The following is a 24,248-nucleotide window of genomic DNA, read 5'->3' as shown; positions in this document are numbered from 1 at the left end:
AATGGTGAGATTTCCTAAGATTTAGGAAGATATTAATCTCAGTTTTCTCACTGTTATACATAAAATATCACTCTCCCATTTAATTTCATTTTGCAGATGAGAAAATAAGCTCTTACCAGGTTATTCAAAAGCTTTCACATGTGCAGACAAATTTTTTTTTTTAACATTCGTACTGATTTTTTTCTGAAAAAATCCATCACCCAGTTCTGACAAATAGCATTTATTCAATGACAATTCTCTAAAAATTGCACTTTGCTAGTCCTCAACTTGACACAGGAACAACAACAGGAACAACAAAAGATCAGCAGCCATTAAGATATTGCAACAAACCACATTTATTCTGCAGGTCTTAGATCAGTCTGAAACATGTAGTGCAACAATAATGTGTTGGATGTTTAGTTCAAAACTTTGATACTTATTTAAAATAATTAATTGCAAATTTAATTTCTACTTCCCCAAATAATTTTTAATTGTGTTAACACTGTCACCATTCAGTGTGCCTCTGTGAATGTGTACATAAATTTGTGCACACATATGTGTTTGTGTATGTATACACACAACACCAAATTTAAACACATTTTATTAAACATCTTGATTTTTATGACCTGGTAGCAGCAGTTATACAGGTATTTTACCTGTGACATGGTTTTGAAATAGAACAAGTGTTTCTGTATTCCTTAGAACCAATAAAAATACACAAACTATTTTCTTCATGGATATATTCACTTCAATGCACAAAACCCTTCCACTGCTCCATTTATTCCATTAGTGTGGTGGCTTAAATGATGCATGAGGCTTTCAGCAGTGAAGTGAATGTCATTCCTAAGGTTCCAACAAAAAGTTAAACAATATAAGAAAACCACAACTCAATACTGAGAAATATCTCCAAATAAAAGCACAACTGTAAATAGTACATTCAAGTCCAGCCTGACAGAAAATAAAGCAATTTCTGCTGCTGGCATTAGGGTCCAATTCAAATCAGCATTTAAGAATGTGCTTATTAACATTAAGCACTAGCTTTAATCAATACAATTTTAGTTCAGGCTGATATGCTTTCTTGAGACAGGACCTCAATGATTAGAAGAGGCTCAATTACAAAGTGAAGGTAGTCAATAGCGCACTGGGAAAATTACAATCTAAAAATTTATTTCAGTTTTAACAACTGGTAAAATAAGGTATGTGCAAAGTCTGAAAGACTAGACTTGCTTTGTCAGTACTACATTCCAGAATACTACTATAAAATATTTGAGTTTGATGTCATTTTCTCTGTGCTTCCTACCAGAGTTGCCAGATACATTGAGTCACTTGTCTAATTTCTTCAATCAAACAAATTATTTTTCCAATTAAGCTGCTCTATGTAATCAAGAATAGAAGTAAATGATGTGTGAAATGTTACAGCACCTGTGACTACCAAAAATAGAAGAGGGAATAAGTGAGCATACTGCTTCTGCGCTTCCTCTCTTCTACTCTAAGAGATCTGGCCAATTCCAATCAACACTAAGGGCGTCAGTAAGTTCTTAAAAAAACTGGTGAAAATCTGTGACTAGCCAGACCACAAAAGGGACAGCAGCAAAAACAAGCAGATGCTCTTATTAATGCCTCCCTTGAAGCAAAGGTGCCTTATGAGCTCATTAGTGCTCTGGTCTGTTGGTTCTGCTGCTTACCCCGACAGCATCTACAACACCTGGAAACAGCCTCAGCACAGCAGTGCCTTTTGCCATCCAGCTGTTATGGAACAAAGTAAAAGCAGCAATTCCAAGGGATAAATGAAGATAAAATCCATAAAACAACTGAAAATAATTTAATTCCTTGAACAGGTTTTGTTTTGAAAAGCAATGCGCAGTTTGAAATTTAAGGAACTCTGGGCTTAAAAATCAAAGTAGCTGTACTGTGCCACATCACTATCTTCAGGAACTGCCACCTACATACTGGGAAGGCAGCAATTGAGGCTATTCTCTGAATGCTGGGACCAGCCCTCACACTCAGAAGAGCAGTGGGAAAGTTGTAGGACAAGCATTTCCTAGTTCCTGAAAACAGAATATTACTTACCTTTGTTCTCATGGTAAAGAGAGAGGTAAATTTCTTTCCCCATTTAGGATTTGGCACTTCTTAATAGAATGTGTTGGTACCATTCTGATTTGTTTGCATGGGGACCATTTTTTCTTAAAGGAATTAATTTCTCATTTAAATATTAAATATTCATGGAAGGTCAGCAACTGTATTAGCACCAAGCAAGCTCTCTCCAAAGAGCAATAGAAAAGCCTGCCTTTGTCACCCTGAGCTGAACAAAGCCTGTTTAGAAAAGTATTTCAGCCCACTGAGATGATGCTATTCTTACAATTCACATACCCATTAGACATTTCTTTGAAGAGTTTTTTTTGTCCTCCTCAATAGTCTCACTACTTAGATGTCATAATCAGATGTACACTCTAGAGACATGGTTTAAAGACAAGAATTAATACATTGAGTTGTCTACTACTTTTTTCCCCCTTTTCATTCTTTCACATGACACCATGTCAGAGGACAATTCTATGGAAGCAAACACTAATTATCTCCTTAAATAAAAGCATACAAACAAAACCAACAAAAAATCAATTTCAAATCAGATGCTACTAATTTTTATAGTGTTAGACAATTAACAATAATGCAGCCAATAGTATAAATTTCAGAGTATATCTTGTCTTTCAAAAATATCTCTCCGATATTTACAAGGTGGTACAGAGTATAATCAAAGCAAAAGCTTTTGACAGTTCTTAGAATCCTTGTATCACAAAAAATCTGAAACAAACAACAACAACAACAACAAAGTAGACAAAATCCTGGTGTCCTTGCACTGCACATAAAAACTTCCAATCTTCAGGAGTTTTACATAATCAGTTCTCCCAGTTCAGTCTTAAATTATAACATGGGGCATACACATATACAAAAGCAATAGCTGCATATAAACAAACTATAGATCCTTATTTCCTCTGCACTGTACAAACTACACATACCAAAACAAACTACTTCTGAATAGAAAATACATACATACATATATATCTATAACATGAGAATATATACATATAAGCATTACACTTCAGGCTCAGGAAATCAGCTGGAGGTTTCATGAAGTGCTCTGTTCTTCTGCAGCACTGTATTTAGTTCCTGAATCACATTTGATGGCAATTTACTATCTAGTTCCAAAGTCATTTTGCTTGTTTTGTTTTTATTTTTCTTCAGTGTCTTATGTGATTTCTGGTGTAATTCAGTCATCCCTGAGCCTGCATCATCCTCAGAAATCAAGTTTCGATGAGTTTTTGCATGATTTCTCACTTTCTCCTCCTTTCTTTCCAAACATTGTGCCACAATAGATGCTTTTTCTTTCAAGTTTTTTCTTTCTTCCAGAAGTTCATTATCATGATGTTCACTGAATCTTGATTTTCCAGTTTGTATTACTATATTCTTACCAATCAAACAAAGAGAAATAAATTCATTCACACCATATGAAAAAATGTTTAGATTGCAATTTTTGCTCATTAGTTTCACATACATTTAAAAAAAAAATTACTCAAGAGTTGAGAAAGTAAATTCAGTTTTAAATTACCACAATTGTCCTATTATCATTTAGTAAGCATTTTTAGTTAGCAAATTCTGAATTAGTGATACTTCTAAAATTTACATAAATCATAAACCATGCCAATGAAGTAATTTATTTTCATATAATCACAATTTGATTTTTTTATTCTACCACAGTAAACTAAATGTTAGTGTTTTACAGCAGATCCATATACTCTTAAAGACTTAGAATTGTTTGATGGAATGAATAAAACTGTGTACATTGCAATTTTGATAATATAATGTCTGAGCAACATAAATACATGAGAGATAATTTTAAACAATCACATAAACATTTTCAGCAGTTGTTAAATACTAACTGATATGTTATAAAGACTGGCTTCTTTTTCAATTTGCATATTGGTGGCCTGTTTTCAAGTTCTTAAGCTATAGAAAATTAAAGGTAAACCAGATGCTACATCAAAATTTGCATTATTGTATTCTGGTTACTCAGTTGGTGTGGCAGTAGGTAGAACATTCCTTTTGTGCAAAAGCCTGGGAGTTCTAAGGAAAATTAGGTCTGGAATACTTTTTTAATGTGTGGCATCTTTCTTGACAACCAGAAGATGGAGAAAGCTGAGAGAGACTTTGGGTCTTTTAGTATTTTCCGTGTGGAACTTGTTCAGTTTGCATTTTTTATGGAGTTATTTATCCACAGCACATGAATTTGTCCCTTGGAATCTTAATACTTCCTATATGTTAAAACAAACATTAAAAACTACTCAAACACTAGGAAGGAGCTAGTTTAGATACACAGAATGGTTTGGGCCTTCTTGCAAGCCTTTCTTGTATGATCTATTGTGAGTCAGTATGCTATTTGATCATACTTGAAATAAAAGGTTTTTCCTCATTCCTCAGTCATCTTGTATTATGAAATAAAATCAAATACTTACTGCAGACACACAGCAATATATTTCTATTTCAATTAAATACTTCTATATCAGAAATATGCGTATTCTAAATGCACTATCCTCATGTGCAACAAGTGGTGTAAAAATACCCAAAATGTTTTGGTTCTATTTGATATTAGGATTCTTAGTTATTGAGTCTTTCAAACCTTTGGTATTACACATTTATCTTGCTAACATACAATAAAACTGCTTCCAAAAATGGGGGAAAATCAGACATTCAATACAGACATTTCAGCAAAAGATACTGACATTAAACTCAGTTTATGGGTATCCTTGAGCTTATAGTGATTTAGGTTTTTTCCCCCCCAGTCATCTTTCTCTCGCAAAGCCATCACTTTTTTCACTGTTTGGGAAATTTTCAGTCTCTTTTCCTGCCTGTATAAATTGATGACATTTCTACTACAAGTTTACACATTGATCTGTAAATAGACCTCCATTTTCCATAAACCAGCATCTTTCAGAAAATGCTTGTTCCTGGTATTATTTTCTAATGCTTCAAAACTGAGATATTCTTGCATGTTGGAAGAGTACTCAGATTCATGGAAAGACTGAAGGCATAGCCTCCCAACGGTACATCTTTTTTTTAACTGACTTCACTGCTCTACAATATTTCTTCTTAATAAACTATATCATATACAGTAATTTCACGAATACAAGCCGCACTGTTTTGACCAAAATTTTGTTCCCATACTGGAAATGCGGCTAATATTTAGGTGCGGCCGATATGTGAATAATTTTCTGACATTTTCAACCCTGGGAGTACAAACCAAGTCAGTGCAAACCGCAAAGTCAAGCTCCTGCCAGTAAAACCCTGCATTTACGCGGTTGTTACAAATTGGTTACTCTGTTGAGCGGCGGGTGGAGCTGCTCCCTGCAGGCAGCACAGGGGGTGGGGAAGGCGGGGCAGCTCTCTCCTGCTGGCCCCGCGGCTCAGGGGAAGGAGCGGCAGCTCTCTCCTGCTGGCCCCGAGGCTCGGGGGAAGCAGCGGCAGCTCTCTCCTGCTGGCCCCGCAGCTCGGGGGAAGCAGGGGCTCTCTCCTGCTTGGCCCCGCGACTCGGGGGGCTCCCATCCCCGCGTGCCGCCGCTGCAGGAGCAGGCAGGTTACATCCCCGTGTCCCATCGCCGCCGCAGGTGCCGGCGGGCTCTGTGCCCCCCCTGCCACCATGGGGCAGCGCCGGGCTGGGGTGACCGAGCCCAGCGGTGGCGGTGGCTGGCCCCAAGCGGCCCCGCCGAGCGGCAGCACCGAGCTGGGCCACCCAGCCCTGTCAGCAGCCCCAAGCCCTCATGGCCCGAGCCGAGCCAGTAAACCCCGCCCTGCTGCGGTTCTGTTACTATTTGGCAACTTTGTTGCACGTGGGTCCTCGCTGCGAATGACAGAGCAGCTTATACTCAGATGCGGCTTATTTATGGACAAAAACCAAAATGTTTGCCAACACCCGGGGATTCGGCTTATACTCAGTGTGGCTTGTATTCGTGAATTTACTGTACATACTTTCTACCACTATTTTACTGTTTATTCCAGCTTTAGCTTTCCATGTAAAAAAAAGTTAGTTTTTATTTTTCATTATGTATTGTTGTGTTAACCTTCCTAAAGTATGCAAATACTTTTTGCCTTAAAATTCTGTAAGTCTAGCCGTGGTATAAATAATGAAGATTGTAGATTTCTGATTACAAGTTTAAATGCAGTCCTCCTCAAAATTGCAGTGTAGAAAACATTAGAGTCCTCCCTAATAAAGCAAATTATTCACAAAAAAATACATACAGTACTAAAAGGTATTAAGGATTTTTAAACATGAAGCTCAAAATCCAATAAAAATTTTATCGTAGAATGTCTAAATTTGTAGCCATCTCAAAGAATGTACTAAAGGTTTCAAGTGTACTTGCATAAAGACCAGGTAAGAGATCCACCACCTAAGGGTTGTGAAGTTTTATGACTGACAAGACCTATGATTTTCTTTCATCAAAGAAGTTTGAAAATATAAGCATCAGAAAGGACTTGTAAAAAATTGTAAAAATATTTTTGAGAGAGGGTCAAAAAGGACAAACACAATACAAAAGTTTGTAAACAAATTACAAAATACTTATATTTTCATGGTTTTATACTCTTGTAGTTAGGTAGAGCAGAAATTCTTTCTGGGAGAAAGTGTAACACAAGATGGAATTGTCTTTTACATAAAGCACTATGCTTGCCTTTTGCTTTTGTTTTACTATGGAAAGAGTCAACTTTATCACTCTGTATCTGAACCACCATCTCTGTTAGTGAGCCCATATTAACTCCTTCTTTGAAAATGTTCAAAAATGTGCAAGAAATTATACTGCTGCAGTCAAAGCACCAAGCTGTTGTTTCAACAGTTACTCACTACTGCAGTCAGGCTGGTCACCACTACTATTCCCAAGCAGAAAAGTGCCTCCATTGTTTCATTTCAGCTGGAAGCAAAGGAAGTAAGTTCTCCCCACAGGCATCAGTATCTCTATGTGGATACCAGAAGATAACCTCAAGCTAATATGATAAGGTTCAGATATATCACTAGTACATATATTGTAGCAACAAAGCTCAGTCTATTCAAACAATTGTAACTAAAGCCTCTCATTCTTCTTTGAGACTAATAATAGTATGACTTAAATGTATCAAAGTTAGTTCCATCTGAGCTTTTCCATTATATTCACAGAGTAGATAACGAAAACAGTGCAGTTATTTTAGACGGAAGAAAAGATATTGTAAGATATGCATGCAGGACAGTTTTCAAGGATCTTATTAAAAAAAAAAACCATACTGTAATAACGTGCCTAATATTTCCAGCTAAAATTCTTATTTGCTCCTAATGAACAATCTCTACTTAAAAAAAAAAAAGCACAAATAAAATTCCATTATTATTGTCTGAAGAGTCAGAAAGGTTATGCAAGTTGAGACTACAATAGCTGTTTTACATTAATTGTCCTAAATGCTCCTTTAATGACAAAATATTGGAAGGGGCATTGATAATAAGAGCATCTGCATTTTATATTTACCCATCTATAAGGAGTTCATTATTACTGGACTACTGATTACAGCATTGTGGTTAGAAGTTCTACAGCAAGTTTAAACCCCACTTACTTCGGTATTTCCTCTGATTTTACAAGTATTCTTCTCCTGATGAATGGGAATTAGTGGTAAGCCTCTGATCTTCGGACTTTTAGTTATGGACTGTTTTCTTGCTTTTCCAGCAGGTGGCCATATATCTGCATGCTGAAGAACAAAATGATTCCTTATTTTCTATGTGCAATTTCATAAATACACAAAATTCTTTGGTATGTAAAACTCCCTTGGAAAAAGTTATATACTGCACACTACCATGCCCTTCTCTTGTCAGAGAAAGGGAAAAACACTATGATGCTTAAAATTATGTTAATATTTTTTAAGTGCTGCACAATGTTGAGTGAAAAGAGCCAAAATGTCACTACATAATTGTCATGTATCAAACATCTTCCTTCCTTAATATTATTCTCATTATCCCCAAAAAATAGATAATATCATTAAATGTGGCATACACATTGACTTGTTTCACAATTTCAAAATTCCACAGAAGTATGTTTTCAGGAGTCCCAACAAAAGTTTCTGAAATAATGTACAAGCTTTACAAAATGTGTTTCTTGTTGAGGTGCAAGACCAAAGTGCAAAACACAACACTTGGGCCACAACAATCCCAGGCAGGTTGGGGCAGAGTGGCTGGAATGTGGCCCAGTGGAAAAGGAACTGGGAGTGCTGTTTGGGAGCTGCTGAACATGAGCCAGGATGTGCCTTGGTGGACAAGAAAGTCAATGGCATCCTGGCCTGTGTCAGCAATAGTGTGGCCAGCAGGACCAGGGCAGCGATTGTCCCCCTGTACCTGGCACTGGTAAGGCCACACCTCAAGTGCTGTGTCCAGTTCTGGATCCCTCACTACCAGAAAGATGTTGAGGTGCTGGAGCGTGTCCACAGAAGGGAAACTGAGCTGGTTGATTCCAGTTTTTTCCCAAAAAGGGTGATTAGACATTGGAATGTCACCAATTTCCATCCCTGGAGGTGTTTTAAGAAAAGACTATATGTGTCACTCAGTGCCATGGTCTGGTTGACAAGGTGGTGTTAGGTCATAGCTTTGACTCAATGATCTCAAAAGTCCTTTCCTAAGTAATTGATGTTGCAATTCTGTGAAAATTTCCAAACTATTTTACTGAAAAATCATCAACATGAGGTTCTGTGAATCAAAGAGAACATCCAGGGCCCACAGCTAAATCAGCACAATTTTCAAAGGAAACTGGCAAGCCAGGACTGCAAATTCATAAAGCAAGTCTCCTGAAGACTATACTTAAAAAAACATTTGTGGAGCTCTGATCATACTTGCAGATGGTCTGCAAGTAAAAACAGCATTACGATTAAAAAGCCATCAGAATCACTGATGATTCACTCATGATGGCAGACTAGAAATTGGAAGCCTTGGTTCCAAATTTAGAAAAAGTATTTTGTAGACTTGTATCTTGATGGAGTAAAAAATTCTCACACATGGTGTGACCAGGGTGACGAAAAAGTCTGTGATAAGATTTCTCTCCAGTGACCATTAAGAACATTTTCTTCCAATGAATTGAGAAAGTATTATGTGAAAGAGCAGCTCTTGCCAACCAAAATCAGTTTATTGTGGATCAAAATACAACAAACAAACGCAATCCAGAAAGTGATGGAGAAACTTTAATCAGCTTCTGAAGAAAACTGTCTGCCTTAATTCCCAGCAAGCCTAAGGAAACCATCCCTGTCAGTTAAGCAGCCTGATTTCCCTCTTGTGTCTGTAACATTTCTTAAAATAGAACTCTGAGAAAGTATATCAGAAATACTAGCAACATATTAGGCCACATAAAAAATGTATTTATTCATAGTTTTGACCCCTCTGTTCAACTGCACCTCATGGTAGTATAATGTGCCTCCAGTTGATCAAAGGCAAAGGAAACTGGAAGAATACTGTTGTGTCCATCTTTATACCAATTAATTACTTCCAATTGTATGCTATGCATGCTCTTAAGAGATTTTGTACAGAGCTATTATAGAATTCAAGAATCATGTTTTTTGGGATGTTTTGCATAGAACTAAAAGAAACACTGGTTCTACTTCAAACATTTAATATGTACCAGCTTGAAATGGAAGATTAATAACCTCTGGGTTAACTTGATTCCCTGTATCAAAGTACTCTTGTCACTAGATTTCAGCAGTATCTACACTTTGTTATTTATTGTTATTACTCTGCACTATATATACTACAGGAATAAATACTATCAGAAAACAGGAAAAAAATAGCAATAGTACTACTATCTTACTGATATTAATAAAACTTTACTCTGCTCAAGCACTGAGGAGCACAGTAATATTGGTTTATGTCTCTTTAAATTGCACAAGATCATTAAATGTCGATGCTTTAATACTTCAAAACCAATTTTACAGTACTTTTCAATTTCCAATCTAAGTTATTCCACTGGCAAAGAAGATGTGCTGCCTGCAGTCTCTAATGTGTATTCAAGTACAGTGACAACATATACAGTAAAAAACCAAGCTGATTTCCCTAAAGATGGTCTCAACTTGAAAATTCTAACAAGAAATAACCTCAGTTGACATCTGCAGTTTTCTGGTTTAGAAATGAGACAATGTGGCGATACAAGACTCTTCAAAGCCCTTATAGAAAGCTTTACCAATATGAAGCATTGCATTTTTAAGGAGATTTTCTCTGTAACAAAGTAGTAGATTGCAGTAAGGACAATACACTAAATCTGCATCATTAGCACATAATTTCTCATGTAGTTTATAAACTGACAACTTTACTGATGTCCAGAACACTACTACAATTTCCACAAAAAATCAAGCCAAACCAAAAAAACCTTTCAATGTTGTACTGCTAATTCATTGCACTGTTCATTCATTGGAAAAAAAGTTTTAAAAATATTAGTATGATTTGTAGCAATTTTTTTAATGTACATGAAATTATTCATTTTTTTTTGTTAGGAAAAATTATCCTGGACATTGAGCAATGGCTCCCAGATTTTATCTATATTGTCAAAGAAACATTCTACATCTGCCTGAGCAGAATCCTAACAGACTGTCCTTCACTGTGATTTTATGTCAAAAGGACTTCAACAGTTACCAAGCTTGCATGAGCTACTTCTAAGTTTCCTATACCAATAACCTCTGAGCCTATTTGCTGTGACATTGCTCATGTTGTGCCCATGAGATGTATGCCAGCTGTTTCCATAGAAACAACAACAGTCACTTCAGTTGAGGGAGCTGAATAAGACAAGAATTTGGAAGTCTTACTTTCCAGGCAAGCATTATACTTCTAGCTCTACTATCTATGAAAGTCAGATTCTGTTTTAGAAAGATGCTAAGTCTGTATTTCAACAGTCTTGCGCTCAGCCTACTTTATGCAACACAAAGCTCCTAGGTAATCATAAATCTAGCAATATTTATTCACAGTGATATCTTGCAAAGCTCCTTGAACATCATGGGAGAAAGAAAAATACGACACAGATACAAAATCCTGTTAAAACCTTAAACTATTTTCCAGTCTCCTGTCAAGCAGAATTCTTCCCATCTCGCTTGCTTCCACTTTTCCAGTGTAAATATTAAACTCCATTTCCAAGAATGTGCTACATGTCATTCAAACATATACCCTCCTTACAATGTAGCAAGCAGAAGTGTACTTAATTTAGGAAAAAGCCTACCCAACACAATGAATTGTCAGTGTTAACTAAGCTAACCTGGATACCAGAGAAATAGAGCCATATTGGCACAGCTCTTCAACAGGTCTAGTTCACACCACTATACTTTTAAAAATGACACCCTTCTTTCATAGTAACTTTAGCAGCATCCAAACTAGTGAGCAGAGAAATAGCACTTGGGTATTGTGACACAAAGACACACCCTTTAGGCCAGAATTTCACCCATAAGAGTTTTCTGCAAAGGAAATAATTGTCCTTCTATACCAAGCTTCTCTACAACACAGTGGGGTGGGGAGATGATGCCAGAATCTAATGTTCTTACTCACTCTCAAAGCACTCATAGTCCTTATGGGCTAAGACACATCTTTTGGCATTTTTATTGCATGAAGTATTCCAGAAGCTTTGGCCCTGAACCTTATATATAACACATACATATTTAATGGCACTTATGTAATAGTAGAATAAGCTACATTTTTGGACCAGATTATTACCTGTGCCATAAAAATGCTGATCATCCACTCCATCTGCACATCTTGTCCATCACAACATATATACCTAGAACACAATACATAATTAATATGGAAAACAATGGAGACTCCTGTTACAGTTAAACATACTAAAGAATAGGCTTCTAAACGTCTTCAAATAATGCTTACATTAATTCATGCTATCTATATTTACCATTAAAATTCACAATAATATAGGGATATATAAATACTTCAAATTATCAGTTTACCTTCTTTGAAGCCAATGACTGTGCTTCATTTTAAGCATGTGCACAGGATTAAAATCTATCATTCTACTTTTATGACTATAGTTTGCTCTTTTTTCACAAAAGGAAACCAGACACCTAAACCCAAAATATGAACCAAACATATCAATTAAGTAAGTTTCTTTACATAAAAAAAAAATAAAATTCAACATGAAAGCAAGATAATGCCCATTAGTTTTCAAACACTCTTATTTTGCAATCGAATATTTCAACAAATATTAGACAGTGAAACCAAGAGTGTGTTTCATGTTTACCTACCACTGGTATTTTTCAGAAAATACTGCAAGCCCCCAGCTGAAAGAAAGAAGATTTTCAAAAATTAGTTCTATAAACAGCGACATATTCCTCAAAGTGCAGAGATTAATTACCTGTATATAGTCCTTTTAATTTGAAAAAACAAAATTAATTTGCAAAGTCTAAACATGTACTGCAAATCCAGAATAAAGTTGTGGGTTTCAGGATGGATTTTGTTCATTTTCTTACAATTGATTCACAGTAAATGAACTTTCTGTTCTAGACAAAGGGTTATAGCTAAGCACTGCAGATGACAGCTGACTACTTGCCTCATTTTTGCCTTGGCTGGGCTTTCTAAAAGGCGCTGGAAATAAAACTGCCTGGTAAAGAGTCCACTACAGTGTGCAAGTTACAAAGAGAAAAGAGCTATGCTAGTATTATAAACAAAAGGGATCACATGATTTTATAGGGATTTAATAATTGCTAGGAAAACAAAAAGGGAGTGGGTGCACAATGAAGCCTCTGAGGTGAAACAGACACTTCTGGAGATCCAGAAGAGACTTAGCAAGCTCTGCTTCTGAAAGTAGACTAAAAATACACCTCAAGGTAAAAAAAAAATCTGCAAAGACTCATTTACATAATCTTTTTACTCCTATTTTGGACTAATCTCCTACTCATTCAGCACTTGAATTAAAAAAAAAATAAAATACTACAAAAAAGCTACCAATGTTTTCTTTAAAATGGCTAAGCTTTGAAATTCAGAGACCTTTTCGGGGTGTTTTGATTTGCCAACTGTAAAGGAAAAGTTCAAGCAGATCTGTTTAAAGGCTACAGCCAACCTAGACTCCCTCTGGGATAGGATCCTATGTGCATTGTCTCAGTATCTCAAAGCTTTGACCGAACAAGAACTGGAAACATCTGAGAAAAACAGGTGTCATTTTTCACTGCTCTTTTCCTGAGAGATAGTCACTGATGTTTGTAAAGGGCACTGTAGTCTTCAGCTAGCAGAAACATCAAAATAACAAAGATCCTGAAAAAGGAAAATCCTTTGCTGAACAACAGGAACTGCCAGTAAGGGCCATGACTAGCTGGTTTTTTCTTCTCTCATTTTCCTTGGTGCAAGGTAAGTGTGTCCACCAATGACATGCAGGACATATACCACAAAACTAAATGAGCTAGGAATGACCATATCTGCAAGAGATAATAAATGCACTTTAGATTACAAAAAGCCAATCAATAAAGTAATTTCCTAGCACAGATTAGTTAACATGGAACATGAAAACAGCTATAGGAACAGAACAAATATTATTACAGGGGATAATGTAATTCAGCATACTGCTATAGGCTTCTTGACTTTTGCTTGTTCCACAATGTTCTAAGCTACCCTTTATTTATGATACCACAATACTTTTCTCTATTCTTACTTTGTTGGTGGCTTCATTTTCTTTTTCACTCCAAGATAAAGCTTCAGAGAATTGACAGGCAACACTTTCTCAGGTTTGCTAGCCTGCAAATAAAGAAAGATTCTAATTATTGTATCAGGAATGTGACAAAGAGAAAATGCCACATGACTGACTTCACAGTTCAGTTTCTTTCATGGAGTGTACCCCTCTTTTCTAGCAGATCATTACAATATGTTCTCTCTTTCTTTGCCATCAACAAACTGTACTAATTACTATTACAGGAAGCAGACTGCTTAAGAACTTAAGGTTTACATGAAATCACAAAACTGAATAATGAAGATGTGGTGCTATATATGACCAAAACCTCAAGAAAGACAGGAAGATGGGAAATTGGATTGCCCTCTGTTAAATAACCTCTTCTAAGGAATCGTGAGAATTTTCTTCAGATCAGAGGATGGTTTGGGTTGGAAGGGACTTTAAAAATTATCTAGTTCCATCCCCCCAGTCATGAAGAGGAATATCTTTCAATAAACCAGGTTGCTCAGAGCCCCATTCAGCATGGCCTTGAACACTTCTAGTGATAGGGCATCCACAGCTTTTCTAGGCAACCTGTTCCAGTGCCTCACAACCTTCACAGTAAAGAATTTTTCCTAATATCCAATCTAAACCTACTCTCAGGTTGAAGGTGTTCCCTGTTGTCCTGTTGCATTACACTCTTCCAAAACATCCCTTTCCATCTTTCTTTCAGGCTCCTTTCAGGTACTAGAAGGCCACAAGTAGGTCTCTTTTTCAGGTTGAACAAATCCAGTTCTCTCAGTCTTTCTTTACAGATAAGATGTTCCATCCCTCTAATTGACCTAGTAGACTCCCTTGGACTCCCTTCAACAGCTCCATGTCCTTGCTGTGCTGGGAGCCCAAAGCTGGATGCAGCACTGCAGTGGGGTCCTAGCAGAGCAGAGCAGAGGGACAGAATTCCCTCCCTGGCCCAGCTGCTCACGGTGCTCTGGATGCAGCCCAGGACACGTTTGGCTTTCTGGGCTGGGAGTGCCCATGGCTGGGTCATGTCCAGCCTTTCACCCAGCAGCATTCCTGAGTCCTTCTCAGCAGGGCTGCTCTTGACCTGTTTATCCCCCAGCCTGTGTGGATATCGTGAGCTGACCCACACAAGGTGCAACACCTTGCACTTGATCTTGTAAAACCTTCCAAGATTCTCATGTGCTTACTTTTCATGCTTTTCCAGGCCCTTCTGGAAGGCATCCTGTTCCCCAGGTGTATCAACCACATCCCCACCTTGGTGTCATCTGCAAATTTGCTGAAGATGCACTCAATCCCTCTTTCTGAGTCATTAATGAATATATTAAGTAGCACTAGTCCTAGTAAGGACCTCTGAGGGACATCACATGTCACTGATGTCCATCAGGACTCTGAGCCATTGATCACTACCCTTTGAATGTGACCATTCAGCCACTTTCTTATCCATCTAACAGTCCACTCATCAATTCCATTCCTCTCCAATTTAGAGAAAAGAATATGGTGAGGGACCATGTCAAAGGCTTTACAGAATTTCAGATAAATGGCACATGTAACTCTTCCCTTGCCCGCTGACACAGTCAACTCATCATAGAAGGCCACTAGGTTGGTCAGGCAGGACTTGCCCTTAGTGAAGCTGTGCTGACTGACTCAAACCCACAATCTCTGTTTTTTTTTTTTAGCCAGTGCTTCATCCATTAGGCCACTGGGGCCACTAAATCAGGATGAAATAAAAGCAAACAACATCTTTGAACAACCCACAGAACATATCCTGACTCTTATGGGACAGGGGAGGGGGAGGGCCAGGCTCTGTTCCTCCTGGTATCTTCAGAAAGGGCAGCCCAGTGAGACACAAGGAATCCACCTGGTTTCTGGAGAACACCAGTACTGGGACTTTAGGAGAAATCTATATAGGACAAACAAATGGGAGAAATCTCATTAAATGTAACAATGATATATACAAAGTCCTGCACAAGTGAAGGAAAAAACCCCTTCAATGACAGAGTGGGATGCAATTCTGCTGATAGGGACCCTGAGCACTCTGGTAGGTGTCAAGCTGGGCATAAACCAGTAGAGTATCCTAACAGCAAAGCTGGTCTCATTTTCCTGAGTTATCAGAAGCACAGTGAGTCGGTGGAGGAGAGTGATCCTCCTCCGTTCCTCATTACTTGTGTGACTGTATCTTTTGGGTCCATGAGAGAAAAGAGAATCCGCAATGTGCAGAGAGTTCAGTAGGGACCCACCAAGACATCAGGGGGCTGGAGCACTTGCCCTGGAGGCTGACCCCTGCGCCTCCAGGGAAGTAACAAAGCAGACTGAGTGAAACATTTTATATTGTGAGAAGACTACATCTAAGGACAGACAAACTTCTCCCCATGAGGACAGTCAGGTAGTGCAACAGCCTGCTCAGAAAGGTTGTGCAATCTGTCCTTGGGGTTTTTGAAGACTTTAACTGATTGAAGCCATGCACAATATGTCCTGACGTCAGCTGCTATCCCTGCTGTGCACAGGAAGTTGGACAAGGATCTCCTGAGGTTCCTTGTTTGCACCTTCTTGAACAAACTACCTTTACTCAATCTGCAGCAGACATATACCCACCATATAAGAACTGAATGTGACTGGAAGATGAAGTGTTGAAAGGAAACAATAAATGCACACTATTACAGAGAAAAACTAATATTTAACACAACACAAAAGCATTCCTTTAGTACTTTTAGGTCAAGTGTTTAAGCTTTCCATTTAGAAAAAAATACACCAAACAATAAATCTCATCATCCCAGTACACAAAGATACTCCCCAGTGTTTACTGTCCCTGGATTCTCAATTTCCCATTCTGCAGCTTTCAATTTCTAACACTCCAGTGTGGGAAAAAAGACACTTAAGAGAACTTAAGAAAACAACAAAACACAGAACAGTTTTATGGTTGGTATTTTTGTGTAACTTCTTGCTCAAAAGAAGGGTACTGCCAGGATGAAAAAATACCCCTGCAGAATATACTATTAAGTTAAACAACTGCATACTTCTCGCAGTAATGCACCTTAAGGGAACCATTCCTTTGTCTGTGAGCTTATCTCTTAGCAACAGAACATTAAAGGGGTAAATTATTTCAGTCAATTAGCACAGTATAGTAATTTAGCATACACTATCCATGGAACTTTCAATGTTTTTGATAATTGCTCTTGAACAAGAGAAACACTGAACAGAATGTATCTCCACCTGCTTATTCAAAGTTAATTTGCTATTAAGGAGAATTTATAAATTAATTAGTACATGTGGTCTTATTAACTACAGTTTTCCATCTGCAATGTCAAGCTTTCCTACTATTCATTTCTAAATAGGACTAAAATAAAACCAAGATTATTAATGATAGATTAATTTCTCTCAAAAGAAAGCAAAACAAACTCATATACTATTTGATCAGAAAGATATTGCCATTTGTATTTAAAAAAAAAAAGTAAATCCATTTAAAAGTAACTGTTCAAAGCACCTCCTGAGTTAGGGAATTCATTTTTTTATAAGTTAGAATGGCTGAAAGAAGGAGATTATAAAGTGGTACAACAATCCTCTCATAAATTCTTTCAAAGATACTAATTAAGGTTTTATGGGCATATTAATTTATTTTCACATATGTGCCAATTTGAGTTTTAGCACTAAATTATAAGACACTATTTTTGACATTCTGGGGTCATTCCAATTAAGACTGTATCCACAGCTTCACAGGAAGACACAGTACATTAGCTTACCTTAAACACAAACTGCATACACTGAAACCCACAGTTTTAAGAAAATTCCCAAGGAATATTTAAAACCGAACCTTTCCTGCTATTAATCATGACTAAATTAACTTCTATGGAATTCTGAGGTATACCTAACCTAATTATCAATACTAGTTTTGAGAGGACTGAGAATACATCTGAAAATTGTTGTTGGGAAGCAGGGTAGTTTTTTCCTCGTGTATTGAGAGGTATTGTTTCCTATAATCTCTTCCATCATGAGATATGTGTTGTGGGCTGGCGAGGTTTAGAAATTTTTCCCATTATTATGTTAAGCTAGCCGGGATGGCTCCCCTATTAGCTGTTAAGAGCTGAAGACAAAGGAATGGCTGAACCAGCCCGATGGCTCCATTAGGGAAAGGTGGAGTCCTGCTTTTGTCCTTCGATGAGTAGGAGGACACTGGGAGCTCACCAGTCGAACTCGAGGAGAGAGGTTGCTTTCTCCGTGGCTGGGATCAGGCTTCTTGGATTCGGACTGCTAAAGCTTCCTGCTTCCTCTGAACAACTGGGAACTGGGACGCCCACGGTGAGCAGAGTTCTTTCCTCACCCTTTCTTCCACCTGGGAAAGTGCCGCCACCTCGCTCCCCTGCTCCTGCAGCAGCCGCGACTGAGAGGCTGCCTGCCCTGCTCCATCGGACTGTGTGGACGAGGAGGGCATCGGTGACTGAAAAAAGGGACTGGGACTGAGTTCCGTTCTGTTCTGTCACTGTTTTTTTTTTTTCTTTCATATAGTTGATGCTGTTTTTGTTTGTCTTATAAATATATCAGTAAAGATCTGTTATTCCCAACCCATGCCTTTTTTGCCTGAGAGTTCCTGAATTTCCTTTTCCTGGCAATACTGTCCCTTTAAACCAGGACAACATGCAAGTACAAAAGACCTATTGCTTGAATTTTTAAGGGGTTTGTGTGAAATACCAAGGAAAAAAATGGCATGCATTCACTTAAGTTCCATATTACTTCTGCTGCAGCTCTGTACAGCAGGTTTTCAAATAATTTAGTGTCAGCACAAAGCACCCAATGATTGTTCTATTTTTAATTTTTAAAGCTTATAGTAACGCGTAATTGCAATAGCTAAATGACAAACACACACAAACTCCTTCTACTACCACACCTGTGAAACAGCAAGACAAAAATCTTACATATCAACTCCAGATTCTAGAAGTTGTCATTTAATATGATAAATTATCTGTTTGCCTTCCTTCTCTTTTTCATACAAAAAAGAAAGGCTAATGCAAAGTTTGTTGGAGAGTTTGTCTGCTATACCTTCATATCCTTATACAGAAGCAAGTTTCCTTCCCGTAACACAAAATAACGGTCTTGAAATTTATTTCCAGACAGTAGTTTTGATGGCTCTTCCTTGTACTTCAGATTGCCCGCTTTCACGCTACCTTTCTCATTTTTGTCTATCAAGGAAAAAAAAAAACATTTTGTTAGAAGATTTTGCAACAGTGGTAGCTCCTAGTTTTTCAGTAATATTGCATATAAAAGAGTTAAAATTACAGTAATTTAATGATTACAAGCCACACCTGATTATAAGACGCACTTCCGGGTGTCAGCAACTTTTCTGTCTTTATCCATATATAAGCCGCATGTTACAATACAGAGTGTGATAAAAGGTATCTATTCTATCACCATCTGTTGAGGGTGGTCATCCTTATCTCCGTGGGAGATATTCTGCTAATGGGTCATCCATTGAAACAAGGAGGGGCATTGTTCTTTACGTTTTCACAACCGATCCTTCCTCCAGGGAGTCATTTTCTGCTAATGGCCCACTGAGTCCCACTGTGTGACTGAAAAAATTACTGCATCCCATTGGAAGTTGCTCCAGCCAGGGGAAAGAGCCCAACATTTCTTACCAAGATAAAAACAGAGGTTTTGGGACACTGGACTCCAGAGGAAAACCGGATTTCTCCACATCACCACTGGACCTCCGGAGGGAAACTGCACCTTCTACAGGAGCACTGCTTCAACTGAACCACGTCTGTCACTGCAGGGGACTGCAACCATCATTTAATGGGACTGTTACCAACACCCTGACTGACAGGGTGTCAGGTTGTACTCTGACTTTGTCAGGGTTTGGAGTTTCTTTCTTTGTAGTACTGTATTTCGATTTTAATTTCCCGAGTAAAGAACTGTTATTCCTAATTCCTATATTTTTGCCTGAAAGCCCCTTGATTTCAAAATTACAATAATTTGGAGGGAGGGGGTTTACATTCTCCATTTCAAAGAGAAGCTCCTGCCTTTCTCAGCAGACACCTGTCCTCCAAACTAAAACAGTAGCTTTTCATTCTTTGTCCCTATATAAGCCGCATCTGATTACAAGCCATACTGCGGGTTCGGACCAAAATTTTAGTCAAAATGGTGCGGCTTATAATCGTGAAATTACTGTACACTCATGAAATTGTTTTGTTATTATATTATATATATAAAAATAATAATATTAATTACATTATATAAATACACACATAGATATACTATATATTAAATTTCAATACATATTGCATATTAATATATTCTATATCCATAAGGAAGGCATTCTCAATTATACTCACCATTATTATTTTAAATAAATAATGTGGGAAAAAAGTCTTCTGTTTCACTTCTATGAAAACATGTGAAGAATCTACTAATGAACTTTAATTCAAAGAATATTTTCAGCATATAATGTGTAGTTTTCAGCATATAACATGTAGAGTATGACATGGATACTTTTAATCTCTGTGCTTAAGAGTGGCAAAACATTTCAATAAAGATCTGATTTTGTCATGAGTCTGTCCAGATTTTTTTGTCTGTGTTAAAATACACACAAACTCACATATATTTAGTAAAACTAATAAAAAACTCAAACAAAATACCACCTCCTGTAGTCAGTTTTATAAAGCATTTAACTTTGTACTGAGAAAGTTTTTTATTTAAAAAAGAAAAATACCAGAGCTATCAAAGGCTTTTAGTGTTAAAGACCAGATTTCTCCATGCATTCTCAGCAATTTAAAATCCTAAATAAAATAATGCAAAGTATTACTAGTACATAAAACTACTGCACCACAATTTCTAGGTATTTATAGGCTTCCTATTCTGCTCAATATATGTATATTTTTTCACTACTTTATCCACTTTTCCTAGTAAGTACCCTTCCCCAGCAAAACCTTCTGAGCATTACAGTTATTGCCATGCTGCTATGACTCATGCATATAAATTAAACTAAAATGGCACTTTAATAGTTAAAGCGATGAAGAACAAAAGAAAATACAATGATTCCTATGTCTTTTCAACAGAACACAGAATTCTGCAGAATTCTGAAGCATTCTTTTCTTCCTGAGGTAAATACTGCTGGAATCAGAGTAGATGTAGTCTTTTCCTCCATTCCCCTCAATACCATTTCACCTTGAAGAGGGAGTCAGATTAACTGGGCTAATAATTCCTTTATCCCCAAACACTACAAGCCTACTATTATGCCATATTTGCTTTCACCACCTATCATTTTTAGCTAAGTGTAGGTACTTCCTGTAAAGTCATTCATTTCTTTAGGAAATACTGAACCAACTTGTTTAGGAGTCAAAAGCCAAGTACTCAACTGCCTTTTTTAGACTTTAGACTTAGACACAGATCATCTGATATCAACACTGTATTATTAAGAAGCAACACATGATAAAATATCAAAGAATAAGAATCAAACCCAGATTCAATACCTTTCAACCATTAAAATCAGAAATTACTTAAAGTCCTCATAATAAGTACAAATATACATGCACATAAAAAACACAAAACACTGATGTATTCTCTCTTTGCCAATAGAAATATTTATTTCATGTTCAGAATAGAGTATGAATCCTTATTCACATAAGCACTTTTTTTTTCTTTTTTTTTTAAAAAAAAACTATACAAAATGGGAGTAGCAGGATACTTAATGAGAGTAGCTGGATACTTCCACATCTGTACCAAGCTAGAAGATTTTCAACTTCTGCACACAGCTCACAACATGACAAAAACTCATTCTAAACTTCACAGCACTCCTATGGGAGCAAACCTGTCAAACACTTGGCACTTACAAAGATATTAGAATAGCCTGAAGGAGGAAAAAAAATTCTCTAAAATCATGATATTCAATATACTTTAGAAGCTAGCATTTCATTAAGTAAACCTATAAAAATAGGGATGTGTACTAATGGGAATATATTTTTCCAGACCCAAACTTTACAAAACATGCTAAACTTGCTAGAACTTTGCAACTAGGAAGTAGGTACACTTAATCCATGCAGGATTGATCCAGCTATGGTTTAGAAGCTTGCATTTCAAAGAATATCTCTGAATAATAGCTCCTGTTCACAGAAATCAATATTTACCACTCAAATTATACAGCACTGTACTGGAAAAATTTCAAGGACCTATATACACAGACTTTATAGTAAATTTAAAAAACAAATAGTATTTCATTTTCTAATGAATAAAACTTTAATATGACAAATTTTTAGTTAAGGAGAAGAAAAAGGGTCTTGAAGTCAAATTAAGCTGTCCTGTGCATCTGTTATACCAAAATACAGTGCACACCTTGCCCTAGTGACAGCATTGAAAGAGTGTGCCTACAACAAGCACAAAAAGCTATAGAATAAATTGTCAGGAATGAGTAACTGAAGAGCTGGAATAAAGTAGAAAACTCACCACAAATTTGCTGAAACATATCAGTACAAATAAACTAACTCTCTCTTCCTTGAAAAGGAAAGTTGGTTTCAATACAAGAGAAAACATACATCTAGACCTCAGTACAAGGTTTGGATCATAGAATCACAGAATAGTCTAAGTTGGAAGGGACTCATCACGATCACAGAGTCCAACTCTGGGTGAATGCCTCACAATCTTGGTGTTATTAGTACCCTGCTCAAAACAACCGAGTTCATCTCAGTTGCAGAAGATAAGAAAATAATTTTAAATGTTCAAGTTGAGAATAAATATCAAAATTAAGAATGTACTATGTATAAGGAGCACAGGAAAAGTTGCACTGACAGAGAAGACTATGCTAAGTTGCCAAAATGAAATGAGGCTAAAAGAGCTCAGTTCCATAGGTTGACTATTGAACCAACATTATTTCAAACAACATTACAGACTCGGGAAGAAAAAGGAGAAAAGTGCTGAGAATGAAAATCTCCCATGTAATATTAACAGGAAAAAAATTCAGGAATATAATAATTAGTCTTTAAAATTATTACATAAATCAGGGAAGCAAGGAATATTCATGGAATTAAATTATAAATATTACATTATCACAATCTTATTAATTGTACTGGAAAGTAGGAGGATATCCATCCACTCAGTTGCCCATTTGTATGGGCTGAAACCACTCTTAAAAAGCATACTTCAAATCATAGTGGTTGGACATCTGGCCTCAGCCCTATTATTCAGTGACAAGGAGTTATCTACATATAGAGTGTAAGAGACAGAAAAGACTGAGGTCTCCCCTTCTTCCTTCAAGCCAGCAGTTATTTCTTGTGCACTTTGAGATGGAGAGCCCCACCATAACCGTAATTGTCTTGTACCCTAAACACTGGGAACATCCCTTCCCCAATGACTTCATTCTGTATATTTTCTCATTCTGACGCTATGTAGTGATGGATTCACAAGATTTCTCTGCCATGTGGAGTTTGTAGACATCAGCACAGTAAGTCTGCAATATGGCAGAAATTTTCCTTTTCAAACCACTAAGAAAACCAATATAATTTATTTGGTAAGGTTTTAATTATTTTAAAACAAAGATAAAAATATCAATAAATGTAAACAGTTAAAAGGCAGTGTGTATACACTAAACTCAAACTGAATGGAACTGATGCAAACCACTGCTGTGATAGGTTGGGAGAACAAACGGATGTAAAATCTGGGAGACAGGAAGGAGTGCAAATAGCAGCAGATCTCTGCTTTACTACATTGTGTAAATTGACACTGACTTAATCCTTATGTGTTCCTTAGAGCAGTGATTCACACAATCCTTGTGACCCATTCCCTTTTCTGATAATATCTCAATAAATAACTAGTGAGGTGATGTGAGTTCATATATCAAGCTTTTAATGAAGTAAGCCATTTCTTTCCATTTGTGATCTGTTATCACACATTTATTAACAGTAAAACCCAACCATAAAAGTCACAAACAGCACACTTGTTCAGGTTGGTTCACACTTGTGAGATATGCTTTTACAGGAATAAAGCATGGTGCAAGAAGGCCATTACCTTCAGAAGAATAAGCACAATACCACAAATTTTACTTCTTGAAATCAAGACAAGATATACAGAATAGAAAGATTAATATTTCCACGTATGAGAAAGAGAGGAAAAGATAGATATATTTGAATGAGTCATTTAGACATTAAACCAGGCATCATATGTTACCATCACACATTGTACAATGATAGCTCACAGGATTTCAACTGCTTGAAAACAGGATATAATTTCTGAGCTCCTAAACTTCCACTTCTCGCAAATTACATAGGAGACTTAAAGCCAGGTATTATGTAGGGAAAAAAAACAAAAACTAGGGCAATGTGTAAACCATATATTTTCATTATAGACTTGATCAATATTTTTAATGTCAGCTCCCTTTTAAAGGCCACATACTCTCCAACCTATTCAGTTGCTTGAGTATGCCATTCAAATGAGTATGTCAATCAAATGAATATGTCACTTGGGATGGGGCAACCCTGGGTGTACAGACAGAGTGGGGAATGGGATGCTGGAAATTAGTGCCATGGAAAGGGACCTGGGGGTTCTGGTCCATGACAAGTTGAACGTGAGCCAGCAGTGTCCTGGCAGCCAGGAGGGACAACCCTGTCC

General features: G+C 37.1%; 2 protein-coding genes across 2 annotated transcripts in view; both read right to left on the bottom strand.

The window, feature by feature from the left end:
• Window positions 1-204: 204 nt before the first annotated feature.
• On the bottom strand, window positions 205-12,383 carry LOC122149399 (arf-GAP with Rho-GAP domain, ANK repeat and PH domain-containing protein 2-like). The gene is made up of 4 exons (XM_042779315.1): window positions 12,250-12,383; window positions 11,711-11,774; window positions 7,600-7,731; window positions 205-3,441 (listed from the first exon to the last, which is right to left on the bottom strand). The coding sequence occupies exons 1-4, from the start codon at window positions 12,330-12,332 to the stop codon at window positions 3,091-3,093; spliced, it is 630 nt and encodes a 209-aa protein (XP_042635249.1). The 5' UTR covers window positions 12,333-12,383; the 3' UTR covers window positions 205-3,090.
• A 1,196-nt stretch (window positions 12,384-13,579) lies between these two features.
• Window positions 13,580-24,248, bottom strand: part of ARAP2 (ArfGAP with RhoGAP domain, ankyrin repeat and PH domain 2) — a 117,128-nt gene continuing 106,459 nt past the window's right edge. Inside the window, exons 30-31 of the mRNA XM_033061133.2 lie at window positions 18,696-18,835; window positions 13,580-13,732 (exon numbers count right to left, since the gene is read on the bottom strand). Coding sequence (XP_032917024.1) covers window positions 13,646-13,732; window positions 18,696-18,835 — 227 coding nt within the window. The 3' untranslated portion in view covers window positions 13,580-13,645. The remainder of the gene's footprint in view (window positions 13,733-18,695; window positions 18,836-24,248) is intronic.

Source organism: Catharus ustulatus, chromosome 5, assembly GCF_009819885.2.
Source record: "Catharus ustulatus isolate bCatUst1 chromosome 5, bCatUst1.pri.v2, whole genome shotgun sequence".
Classification (NCBI taxonomy): Eukaryota; Metazoa; Chordata; class Aves; order Passeriformes; family Turdidae; genus Catharus; species Catharus ustulatus.
This window is presented reverse-complemented; position numbering and strand designations above follow the sequence as displayed.

What these genes read in the sequence shown, in the direction of transcription:
- LOC122149399 (XM_042779315.1), bottom strand. Translation starts at nt 12,332, where the DNA reads ATGTCGCTGTTTATAGAACTAATTTTTGAAAATCTTCTTTCTTTCAGC. An exon ending in TTTTCTGAAAAATACCAGTG is followed by an intron (nt 11,775 to 12,249) that starts GTAGGTAAACAT and finishes ATTGTGTTCTAG; the next exon opens with GTATATATGTTGTGATGGAC. An exon ending in AAATCAGAGGAAATACCGAA is followed by an intron (nt 3,442 to 7,599) that starts GTAAGTGGGGTT and finishes TTGATTGGTAAG; the next exon opens with AATATAGTAATACAAACTGG.